At 39.8% G+C, this 13353-nt stretch overlaps 1 protein-coding gene across 6 annotated transcripts in view; it reads right to left on the reverse strand.

The window, feature by feature from the left end:
* Positions 1 to 3826: 3826 nt before the first annotated feature.
* The window catches only part of PTPRK (protein tyrosine phosphatase receptor type K), a 341441-nt gene continuing 331914 nt past the window's right edge, over positions 3827 to 13353 (reverse strand). For 2 of the 6 annotated variants that reach the window (XM_035109042.2, XM_035109041.2), the window contains exons 27-31: positions 12758 to 12889; positions 12005 to 12130; positions 10139 to 10302; positions 9411 to 9546; positions 3827 to 6433 (exon numbers count right to left, since the gene is read on the reverse strand). In XM_035109042.2, the coding sequence (XP_034964933.2) occupies positions 6380 to 6433; positions 9411 to 9546; positions 10139 to 10302; positions 12005 to 12130; positions 12758 to 12889 (612 nt within the window). In that variant the 3' untranslated portion in view covers positions 3827 to 6379. The remainder of the gene's footprint in view (positions 6434 to 9410; positions 9547 to 10138; positions 10303 to 12004; positions 12131 to 12757; positions 12890 to 13353) is intronic. The other 4 variants (XM_035109045.2, XM_035109050.2, XM_035109048.2 and 1 more) reach the window with 2 other exon arrangements.

Consider the following 13353-nt stretch of genomic DNA (forward strand, 5'->3'; position numbering starts at 1 on the left):
TTAATCTTTATGTTTTGGATTATTCCATAAAGTTTCACATTGTAATTGTTTTTGGCCATCGTGTCCTGGTCCTGTTAGCTAGGTATCATGGGAGTTGTAGGCCAAAACATCTGGAGGGCTGCAGTTTGGGGATGCCTGCTTTAGATATTGCTGAGTGACATGCTTTTCCTAGCATAATGCTGAGTATACTGTAGAGTGAACCTTTGGCACTGCATTATACAAAAGCTGAACAAATTCTAGTTCCTAGATTTGCTTTGAGAGGATTAGGAGATTGAACTTTTTTAGCTTCCAAATTTTAGAGGAGAGGGTTATTTTGGCTTCATATTCTCCCACAGACTGGTGATTTCTTTTCACAACTCTGCATGGGGCACATCAAGTGTCTGCCCAGCTGCTGCTGCTGCATGCTGCTACTGCAAGGGACAGGAAAGAAAGAGAGCAAGCATGCACAGAAATGTGTGACCTTGTTGATTCTTCTTGATCTTTTTGGTCTTACTTGGATGGTAGATTCCAGAAGGTGGTGCTTGTGGAATATTGTTTTGCCCTGTTGGGGGACTCCAGCATTGAGGTTGGCAGAGTGCGATCTCTCCTGTGCTTTCCAACATTTGCATGAAACTGCTGAGTATGGTCATCTGGAGCATGTTTCACCAACATGCTCCTGTTAATCTCAAGCCGGTGTGATAGTGGAAGTAATGAAACAGTGTCTGACTGTGGAAATGGACTGGATGAAAGCTAGGAGACATTGAAGCTCAGTTCAGATAAGTCTGAGATGCTGTTATGAGCAGATGGTTTCCTGGTCTGGGTAGATGGTGTCAACCAGGTCTCGATAGGGTCACACCCTAAAGCAGAGGTAGGGAACTTTTGGTCTGCAGGCCAGTCTTTGCCCATGAGGTCCTTCCACCAAACCATGCACACCTGCCCATCAGCTGATGTCACTGGTAACGTCAGCTGATGGGATAAGGATGGACTGTACATTGGCTGTGGGCTCTGTTCCAAGGAAGGAACCATATTGTGCAGCCAAGGCAGCAAGATTTAATCTCTGTTCATCAGTTTCTCAAAAACACTGTTTGGAGCAGCTCACACACTTTTCCTGTGAATGGGTGGGTGGCAGAAGTGTGCAAGATTCTTCCATGCTTTAATTAAGATCAGAGCAAAGGGGACTTAAATGGGAAGGAGGAAGAAGCATGCAAATGCCTTTGCAAGCCTCCCCACTTCCCTTTTAAGCCCCCAGTGTTGCTCCAGTCTTAAAGAGAGGGGGGGAGACTCACTAAGGCAGGGGTAGGCAACCTAAGGGCTGGGTGCCGGATGCGGCCCAATCGCCTTCTCAATCCGGCCCGTGGACAGTCCGGGAATCAGTGTGTTTTTACATGAGTAGAATGTGTCCTTTTATTTAAAATGCATCTCTGGGTTATTTCTGGGGCATAGGAATTTGTTCATTTCCACCCCTTCAAAATATAGTCCAGCTCATCACGTGGTCTGAGGGACAGTGAACTGGCCCACAGCTGAAAAAGGTTGCTGACCCCTGTGCTAAGGCATTGCAAGCCTCCCTCCAGTTCCCTTTCAAGTCCTGCTCACCTGTCAGATTTGGGCTGTAGATCCTGATAACGATCTGGCCTGTGGAGCCCCTGCCTTAAAAGACCAGGTTCCTAGCATATGAATACTCCTTATTCCATGTCACTGGATGATTCTGTCACACAGTGTGTCTTCTATTAGGTTTGGCTTGTGACTCAGTTACAGCTCTGTCTGGATGGAGATTACCATGTAATCTCTAGGTGAGGCCTCCATGAATCATTTTAAATAAATAAAAAAGTTGATTAGAAAATAAGATCACCATAGCATCCTAATGATTTGGGAGAGTAATAGAATCATAGAACTGTAGATTTTGGAAGGAGCACCTACTTTCTTCTCTCTTACCGGTTTTGAATGGTATTTTTCTGTCTAAATATGATGGTGACACCAAATTTTAATGTATGGTTTTAAATGCCTTTCAAGCATGTAAGGGAGCCAGCAGTGATGGCAGGTTTCTATATTCCTCCCTGCCAATTGAAGCACAACCTCAGTATTGCATAGAAAAGAGATGCTAGTCCCTTGTGTGGCACTAGGAGACTGTTGTTGCTGATTGTAATGTATCAGAAAATAGTGCAGTTCAGCCAAGGTAAGAGTGAGTAGAGCATTTACCCCATCTATTTCTAAGCAAATATCATCAGTATTTGATAGAGGGAGACTACAACAAGCATGTTTCTTTTGTCTGCCTTGCAGCAGTAGGAAACAGGGCTTTAACTCACGGTTAGCAGCAGAATTAACATTCACTCAAGTTTTTGGCTCCTTTATTCTCCATTATACTATGAAAGAATTAAACCTTCTTTCAAGACTGGCGGGGACGAGAAGGCAAGCTTCTTTCAGCATTCATCATTATTCCTTTTAAAACAGGACTTTAATTTAAATTTATTTCTCTAAGAAACCATGCACTACAGTATATGAACACACAGTAATGGCTGGAAGCATGTATATAAGTGTAAGCTACTTCCAAGCAGTAGCTCAGGAGCAGTAGAGCTACCCGCTGTTCTCTAGAAGACAGAGCCCAAAACTAGAAGGTTCCTCCTCTCCAAGAAGGAAAAAGTGTTTTCCAATTTGCCTTGCCATCTTTCTCAAAAGACGGTAAATCTTTGCTGTCTGCCCCCCTCCTTCCAAGAGGTGATAAATACTGCATTATAAATCAAAGGACTGTGGCTTGCTTTAATATCAAGTGCTAGTCCTACTTTGAATACACCCACTGATATCAAGTTACTTAGGTCCATTGCTTTTGGTAGGCCTACAGTCAATGGCAGTTTTTTGTGTGGGGTTACATTTCTGACCCTCATGTGCATCGGTGGAGCATGTGTAAGCCCCCCCTTATCCGGCCACTTCTGGGGTGTGGCGATGCAAATGTGCACAGTGGTCCTTCAGTTGGATGTGCCTAAAAATGAACCACTGCAATGTTTGAAAATACACAATGGGAAACAATCACTCTTGCACCCCAGCCCCCAATGTGCAATGATTTCAGTAAGGATCATAAAGTATAAGTTGTGTGAAGGAATATAAAAAATGGATATGTCAAAGGCAGTAACCAGTGGACAGGCAAACTGGTAGGATCAACACTTGGACATGTATGGTAGGGACATTATGCTAGACTCTGTTGACATTTTTATCTGTTTGATAAATGAGCTTCTGATAATGGCAGTAAAAAAAAAAGTGATATAAACTGTATCCTTATAGATTTTGTAACGTCCCACCTGACAGTGCTTATTATGATCAAGCACTGGCTATATACTAAGGAATATGATACTATGAAGTACGTAATATTTTACTAAAGATGAATTGCTATATTTTCTAGACCATCTGGAACAACCAAAATTAATTAAAATGTACGGTATGTTTCTGTAAAGTAATTACATTTTCAGGAGGGTTGCCATTGTTACTTGCTTATTACTGCGCTGTTGGCTTGTTTTTTGCTTGTCGAATAAATGTGGAAACTTTTAGGATTGGATAATATTGAACCATCTCAAGATGTACGCTATTAAAATGGAGGTGGAAAGGGTACACATGTATTTTTTTGCACCATAGTCCAGTTATTGAAAGTTATGAACATTACTCTAAAAAAAAAAAAATCCTTCCAGTAGCACCTTAGAGACCAACTAAGTTTGTTATTGGTATGAGCTTTCTGAAGAAGTATCTGAAGAAGTGTGGATGCACAGAAAGCTCATACCAATAACAAACTTAGTTGGTCTCTAAGGTGCTACTGGAAGGAAAAAATTTTTTGTTTTGACTATGGCAGACCAACACGGCTACCTACCTGTAACCAGAACATTACTAGAACATTACTCTAGTTTGGGCAAACATGCAACTTTATGGACAAACAAGAATGAGTTTAGTGGATATGAAATAATATATTTTCAAATCTTAAGTGCTTTCTGTTTTATATCTGATGCAAAGGAGAAAAGGAAGGCAATGTTAGGGCCAAGATAAATGTATGTTTAGGGTAGCTTTACAAACAGGGACAACCTTTTAACACATTTCCACCACAGTTTTACAACCAGTTTCACCACTACTAAGATAATTTTGTTATTCTGAATTAATTAACCTTGAATAAAAATGGTTGCAATTTTGCTACACAGTACTTTCAAATAAAATGATTAGTGCAGTCAAAACAGGAAATAATATGAACTCAGCATTTTATAAAACTTCTTTAATTCACTCTTTCTTTACATGAGTATTTATAAGCACCTTGTAATTTACTCTTGATAAAAAAAATCAACAAGAAACAGGAATGATTTTTGTTAGGAAAATACGTCCAGGCTTAAGAATGTGCATATAGGAAGATAAAAGTAAAAACATGGATAGTTTGCATACCAAGACTACAACCTAATCTTGAATTGATTCAATCCATTTTGGCTTTGTCACAACACAAAGCTTCTATCAACACAATCCTAGACAACCAGTGGAGATAAAATGCATGCACAGCTGAAGGTGTTCTGAAAGTTTTTACTGCAGCCAGTCTTTTCGCAAATGAGTTGTATATTGCCTGTAATAAACATTTCATAATACCGCTATAGTTATTTGTGGGGGATAGTGCTGTGTGGAAAAAGCATTTCAATTTCTTGAATTTTTCTTCTTCTTCTGCAAAACAGGCTCCCATCTGCGTCCATTATACATTGCTTCAGTGTTCTGTGGTTTTCCAGGCTGCCATTACTTCCTTTTTTGAAAAAAATCTGATGACCTCTTCCCCTGAGCTTTAATTGAAGAACAGGAAGTTGGGAAGCTAGCTGAATGCCTGAGGTCAGTGAACTTGTTAATTTTGTGTTTAAAAGAAATCATTCATTTACTGTTTCTTTATTGCATTTATATACCAGCCTTCTGCCGAAGCACCCAAACGCTTTGCAATTTTAAAATATTAAAACAAATCATAAAAAGTATAGTAAAAATAATTTGGGGAGGGGATCAACAGCAGTCAGGCACACAGTGGAGAGCCCCCCATCTTTCTGTGCTTATAAGAAAGCAGATTTGAAGACATTGTGAGATTTTCAGTAAACTCAGTCCCCCAAGAAGGCAGTAGAATGCAAACCACTGGAAAGACGATTTGCAGAATGAAAGAAAGGATGGTCACAAACAGGTAATTAGAACAAAACACACCCAAATCCATTAGAATTTCACCAAAATCCCCCTTCTGATAAATTACGGATTTTAGATTGAAGGAATTTAGATTGAAGCACTTCTGCGTTGCATGGCTGACTGGGATGCCTCCAGGCTGTCAACAGGGAAAGAAATGTGGTTTGTTTTTCAAACCAAGCATTCCTTTCTTCTTGCTCTGCATTTCACACATTTATTACTAACCTATTTGTTCCTTTAAAAAAATTAATTGAATTATGTCCACCATTGTTCAAGTCATAAGCAAGGCCATATGTGTGCAGTTGACATTTGATTCAGATTATTAGACTGGGGTGGTACTATACATGTTTAGAGAACTTTTAATTTAGACCTTTTCCAACAAAGTCATTTGATGGATTCATTCATTCATAAGTGTGTATACAGCAACAACAACAAATCACCATACCAGTGTTTTCTGGTCTACCTATTAAAAGTCTCTCTCTTTGTCTACTTTCACAGAAACATACAAAAAATAAGCTACAAAAAAATTGCTTACAGTTGATTTCAGCACACAAAAAAAAGCATTTTGAGAAAGAATGGTTTTGTTCAGCCATCATAAAAGGAATGTCAGTAAACAATAAATACAATGTGCTTCCCCCCCCCCTCCATATCAACATATTTACACTTGAGTCTTTGGCTTATGTTTAGATTTCTTTATAAAGAACTTTGATCAGGCTGTCATTGCACATTAAAACAAAATAAGCCAGTTATCATACATATATATCTCTCTATATATTTTTCTTGCAACACATGAAACCTATAGAGACTATCAATCTGCACAGTTTTGTTTTACTTTTAACAGTTTATAAAATTAAGAACGAAAGGGAAATAAAATGTTGACTAGAATAGATACATGCAACAGATGGTGGTTCTAATGTAACCGAGAAACAACTGAATATACAAACACTGGAAAAATCCTACCTCGAACAGCAGACGAGCTCTGTCTCTGCTCTTCTTTAGTTTTGTGGCACTATATGTTCATACTGTGTACAGGCATAGAAACAGTTCTTTATATATATATATGTATATTTATATATAATTAAGATACACCATTTATTAAGAAAAATACTTTTTGCATTTAAAAATTAAGTCTCCCTCTTCACTAAAATCTTTCTTCACAGGTTCAACAGCTGATGCCAAAACAGTTTATTAAATTCCATATTATTTGGTTCACTTGATTGCATCCACCCTTTTCTCACTAAGATGATTCGAGGTACTCAAGTGCAACGTCGTAGCAGAAACGATATTGCTCCTAAGGGGGGAAATGCAAAGAGTCAGTCAGATCATGCATAAAAAAATAAAATGAGATAAGAAGTGACATTCCTTAAAACGGCATGATTTGCTTTGACAGTAATCAAGACCTTACATTGATATGATTTTTTTTTTTTGCAATGCTTAGGTGTATGTGTTGCTGCTATAGCTTGAGATGCATCTTAAAGCAAGATGGTCTAGGAATCTCTTTGTGACTAATGGGTTGCATCCCTGTGATTCTTTCAGCTATTACACTAGATAGAAAACAGTTTTCATAAATGAGTTTGAAGAGCTTTACCGCTTCATCTTGGACAACATTCATTTCACAAAGTCAAACAGCATCCAGCCATTAACAAACATCAGTGTCTTAATACTACAGCAAGAGACCACTCTTCTGTGCTGCTAAACTGAAAATAACCCAAGTCCAGCTTTCCCTGTTGTGACAGGGAGCTCTGTAAGGTCAAATATCTAAGAATTTCAATTTCAATGTGTTGGTAAGTAGAGATGTACAGCAAGAGTTTGCAGCTGGACTCTACAAAGTTATGCATTCTGAGATACGTGTTTTGCTCCAAGGTCCACTCTCAGGGAGAAAAGAAATTCAGATCCTCACTAAGACTTTCTACATTCTCAAAGGGAGAGACAGAGAAATTCCCCTCGCACTCCCACTGCCCCCTCCCCAGCCCTAAGACTAGAAACTTAACATTGTAAGCAGGAAGTGGGGAAAGCTTTCTGAAAGGTTTATTCCCCCCCCCCCCCCGGTTCTTTTTGGTTATCTGATCATCTTGCTAAATGTAGGGCAGGTAACAAAGCTACATGGGTTTTCTTGGCTTGTATCCTCACCTAGCTTGAACAGCTGCTGTGTTCAAGATGGTTCACCTACATAATACAGGGACACTGAAAACATGCAACTATAGAGTAAGATTGCAATGAAATATAAGTATTTCCCCCCTTTTCTGTGCTAAAGATTAAACAGTAACCTGTGAAATTCTAGGCAAGAAGCTTATTGATTACATTACACTGTGTATGTTCTGAAGTGATTGGACCTGCAAGTAATTGGACGTCAAGGGAGGGGGGGGAAAGTCATTTTCCTCTACCTTCTGTCTCCCCCACCCCCCAGTCTTTACTACCTTTAGTTAGGGATGTTGGGGGAATTCTGATGAAGACAGAAGCAGACAGCGAGAGAACGTAGTATTTGATGCAAACCAAACTGCAGTTGAATTGAGACTGTGGTCAAGATAGGTCAGAATGGAAATTGTTGTTGTCTTATGTCCCTGCTTTTAGTTTGCTGTATCTGACACAGCTTCATGCTCTCATTGGCTCCTACCCTTCCCATAGACGTTCCCTGCACCTTCTACTCCTTTTTGCCTTCTTACACTTTGGGAAAAGAAAAGAAAAAAACCCACCCACTACCAAATATACTAATAGCTATTTCTGTTTTACTACAGGTGGTGACCATTTTAAGTGTGTCCAATTGACGTGTGATCGCTGACACACAGGTCCTTTTGGACCCGGAAGAAGGCAGAACAGGGGTGGGAGGCGCTCTGCTGATGTGCATGGGGGGCCATGAACAGAACCTTCACACAAAATGTTCGCCACCTGCCTTTAGAAGATTCCATCATCCTTTCTCTCCCTTCCCCCAAAGCATCAGAATAGGGCTGTCAAGGTCACCTGCCGCTTCCGTTTAAAAGGAAGCAAACAGATTGAGGTGAGTTTGGCTTCTTTTTCTGTTTTTTTTTTAGATGGGGCTATGCTTACCTTACTGTTTTTTTTGTGGGGTAGCCTGGTTCTTTAGTCTGTTTTATTTGCTTTGGGTCTAGGTGTGTGTGTGCTTTGTATATGAATATACTGTATGTATGCATATCTGTGTGTGTGATTCTGAGTGTGTCTCTTGTGGGTTGACTAGAAGGCATAGATCATGGGGTGAGCTAACATGAAGGGTAAGAGCGACTTTTAGCTCCCTACAACGGACTTCCGGAAGAAGTGAAAAGTTCCAGAAATGCTCAGGCCATAGGGCAACTGTATTTCCTGTAAATACAGAATTCCAGCCTGGGCCTTCTAACCTCAACCAGCTATATGAGAGCATGGGTAATGGTGGTAAGCAAGTGACTTGTGCCTCTGTGTTCTCTATAGCAGGAGTAGCCAGAATGATGCTCTCCAGATGCTGTTAAGCTCCAACTCCCATGAGCTCCAGCAAGCATGGCCAACTGTCAGGGCTGAAGGGAGATAAATCCGCCAACATCTGGAAGGCATGGTGTTGGCTCTATGGACTGGCCTGTTGTCTTACTGTAGAGTCTGGACAGCCTCCTTTCTGTTGAGAGCCCTCAGAGGTATTAAATCAAGGTCCTCATAACAAATGAGGGTAGGCTTGAAGCCAGTGATGGCGGGGGCCACTATCCCTTTTCTCTCTTTCTTTCTCTCAATCCATTTATCTTTGTTGATTCAGCAGGAACAGATTACTCCTGCCAGATGGCTTTTGAAACTAGGCCTGTGGGTTGCCTTAGAGCTACCTTCTCTCTTCTTCTCTCCCAAGGTACCGTGTCATCTGTAGATTATAGATTGCGATAGCTTCCTGACACTGTATACCAAATCACACAGGAAGTGAACTTTGAGGCGTTTCAATGAGTAAGGTGTAACCACAAGCTTAACAGAGATTTCCCAAAGCGAGACATCCTTTAGAGGTGATAAAATGCATTGCATTTCCACAGGCATTCAGTAAATGGGGGGAAATGGGGGGTTATGCTTGGGTGTGAATGTATCACAAACAGGTTTCTGATAAAGGAGGGAAAGGAATTTGGAGAGTTTTTTGTCTGACCCCCTTGCTCAATACAGGATGCAACTGAGTTTTTATAGTCCCAGTTGTTTTTTCTCTGTAACCACAGAGAACATTTCTATCTATGAGACGCTGTTTGGCAATACTTTTTTAAAAATATTATTTTTGTCTGTCTACATAAAGTAACATTCCAGATAGACAAACTTACCGGTGTTTCTACCATGTTTGGCTTACTGTTCCGCAAAGTTTTTACTGCATGGAAAACATCGATGACATTTTGCCTTTTAAGCATTTCCACTACTATGCCTATGGCACAGAACACTCCACTTCGTCCACCACCATTCCTGAGCAGAAAAAAGAAAGAAAGAATGGTTTGAACGGTTGTATCCGACTTAGTTATAAAGTTACAACTGCAACAACTGGGAGTAGGCCTCAATGAATACACTAGCCTTTACTCCTAAATAGACATGGCTAGGAATCCACTTAGTGACATTCACTGATTTTTATTGGGTGGGGTTTACCTAACAACCCCCCCCCCCAAAAAAAAATCATTGCAAGCCCTGCTCAAGGGTTTCTGCTCATGCAACAGGGCTTTCTCCCCTCTGTCCTGAAATTGGCTTGGTCAGGAGAACCCCCAGAGCTGCACAGGAGGAGGAGATAATTCAATCCGGCAAACTGATATGCTTGCACAGATGGAGCATTTGAAACCTCACGTATGTACTTCTAACCCTTTTAAGTTGCAGATCCATGGCAATCACTGAACTCTAGGATAACCTTTGAAAAAGATTGCATTAAATAGAAAATTTGATTTGGAAAATAATAGAGGAGTCTATCCTTGCTCTAGCGAGTCATGCTAGAATATTCAAGGTATGGAAGCCAGTTCACAGCATGGAGATAATTAGATTTAAGGGTGAAAATGCTATATATCACACTTACAGGCAATGAATTATAGTTCTGCCTTCTCCTTCTTCACATTCTTCTTGCCACTTTTCAACCTGAAGAATTAACTTCAGGAACGACCGTTTGGAGCCTGGCACATCCCTGTGAGATGCCCATCCCAAATACTGGAACTGCTGTACCATCAGATAGCCTTCCTGAGGCTGAGGAGAATAAACAACAACAACAATCACAAGTAACCATTATAGAAAATCCAAAAGCTTCAGCAGAGCAATAGCTTTATTAAGACCAGTTTAAAAGCTTCAAGGTAAGCAAGCATCTACAGTTTTAATCAGGCTGGGTGTAAAACAAAACAAAAACACAACCGGGAAAAGGATGTTGTAGGGTGTTAAGATGACATTGGGGGAAGTGTTTGTGGAAACTTAACTAGGTGAGGCCACATTGGGTGAAAAAATACTCAAGTTGCACCAAGGCCACAGGCCAGAGAAGCACGATTACTCATTCTTAGAACCAAATAACTGCTGGCATTTATATTTTCAGTTGGTAGCACTAACCAAATCCCTATTTCATTTGGCATAAACTTCTCCCACAGAAAAGAAGTAAATAAAAGCCTTTGTATTAGGAAAGCTGGAAATAAATTTTAGGTGGTGCGCTAGGTACAAAGCATGAGTTCCTGCATGGCTCAGAACTTAAGATGTGTCCCCCCCCCTAATTTTCTGGATCTGACCAAAGGCCCACCTAGCCAGCATTCTGTTCTCACAGCAGCTACATGTCCATGGAAAGTCCACAACTAAAAGCTGAGTGCAACAGTACTCTTCCCACCTAAGATTACTCGCAACTGGTATTGCGAGGCAATGCATCCAACAGTGGAGGTACAACATGGCCATTGTGACTTGTAGCCAGTGACCATATTATCTCCCATAAATTGGTTGAATTCTCTTTTAAAGCCATTCAGTCAACATTTGGGAGCAAATACCATGGTGTAGCTATGCAGTATGTAAAGACGTACATACTTTCTTTTGCCCACCGTATATTTATTCAGCTTCATTCACATCATTTCTTCCTTGCATTTTCTCTGAACTAAAAAGCCCCAAATGTTGTAACCTTTCCTTATAAGGGAGTTGCTCCAGCCCCTTGATCATTTTGGCTGCCTTTTTCTGAACGTTTTCCAACTCTACAATATCCTTTCTGAAGTGAGACAGTATGTCAGCATTCTAATTGATTTGGCTGAACTTGCACTAGGTCCTGAGCTGTAGCAGGAGGGGCAAATCACCACAATTTGTGGGACCGCTTCAATGAGTAAATTGCTCACACAAGGCACCTTTGAATGCAACCAAAGGTCAATAGAAACCAAATTAAATAGTATTACCTAGAGAAGCTGTTGATCCCCACATAGGCATGTTAGAATGACCCATATTTTCAGCATCAAAGATATATGCTAAACTCTACAATCCCCCATATGTCTAGGTAATAATCATGAGTTTAGCAAAGTTATCTACTGATTTGTGTGACTACAATAAATATATATTTCCCATGGAGGGGAGATGACATAAAAATAAAATAAACAGAAGGATGTGAAAACAATCTGGATTAGAAAAATGGTGGTTTGGAAAGAATCTGAGAACTTTAAAAATGCTCATCATGAAATAAATGAAATATTTGTTTGCACCACTTTGTTTAGTAAAATGCACCACTTTACCGTTCACATTCATTAATTGTTATTTACCATTGGTAAACCTAAAAATAATAATCCATGATGCCTTTAGTGTATATTACAGTGCAATTTAATTGCACCATGGTGCAAATGAAGACTATTTTGAAAACCCATAGCTAGTTGTGTGTGTTTTTTTAAACATGTACAGTATTACTTAGTGAATAAACATAAACCATTAACATATTACTTACCCTTGTTAAATTGCATATCCTGAAAATTCTGTTTATTACATCACAATCCATTGAGCAAGACATGCATTCCACCTGGATGGGGCCATATCTCAGCAATCCTTCCTCTGGCCAATACTGTGGACAGCCCTGCATGATATTTAATAGGTAAAATTAAATTATAGCTAGCATTGCACATGTATTTTGTGTCAAGCAATCAATGCTTGATAATTGCACAACTGCAAGACAGACATTACTGTATTGCTCCATCTTTGCGGGATGAGACAGTGTAATTACCTCAGACCTTGCTGAAGGAGCCAAGAGTTCCCCATATTTGGTTAACATGGTACCCATTGGGGAGGAAGGTGTAGATCAATACAGTTAGAAACACTATTAGCTGCCACCAGTGGCTGTTTGGGGTTAGAAAGATTTATTTAAGTGACTAGTATTAGTCTGCAGTGCTAGTTACTTTGATGTGTGTTGTATTCTATGATTATAAGTGGATCTAGAATTGTAGAGTACATACAGGCCTCATTCCCCTAGTATAAAGTGGTACATTCCAGGAAGATTTTACCACCTGATTACATCTTCTTCTAGATCACCCTTCCTCAATATACTGCCCTGCAGATGTTGTTGGATTCCAAGTCACATCAGCCCCACCAAGACTGGCATAGATTATGGACCCTGCCGTCCAAAACATTGGAGCGTTCCAGTTTGGGGATCAGTGGTTTACAATGTCTCACTGACATTGTACATCCATTACCATTAAGAACTTACCTGTGATAAATCAACTTCATTTAACATCACAAGAGAGGTACAGCCATAGTCGTATACTAATCGCCAAAAATCTTTCACAGTGTTTGGTAGAGGGTGCTGTGTGACAATGAAAGCAGCAGGTTGTCTGTAGCTCTGCATTAAAAGAAAAGTAGTAAACGAAAGAGGAATTGCAATCAGAAACAATCATGCCACTCCCCAGCACATAGAGCATGTGCAACATTATATATGAAAACAAGATAAAACACAGCACAAACCTCAATATATTTTCTTGAAAGACAGCCTTTACTTATTTCATTAGAATTAATTTCCAAGAAAGTGCACATAGTAACCTTTGGTTCTGAGCCCCTTTGGCTCTGAGCCCCACAGGTAGTTTAGGTTAAGGGGGAATTTGTTAAGACATCCATGAAACTACCTACAGTACAACAAAACAATGCCTTGGGCTCTTTGTAGAAGGAAGCTAAGGTTGTAAATACAGCCAGAGTTTGTAACATAAACTCCCTTTCTCTCTTTGTTATTCATTATAATTAATGTAAGTTTTATATAAAAATCTCCCAAATTAGGAAACTTATTTAGACATTCTATTGTATTTATATATA

This window comes from Zootoca vivipara, chromosome 3, assembly GCF_963506605.1.
Source record: "Zootoca vivipara chromosome 3, rZooViv1.1, whole genome shotgun sequence".
NCBI lineage: Eukaryota > Metazoa > Chordata > Lepidosauria > Squamata > Lacertidae > Zootoca > Zootoca vivipara.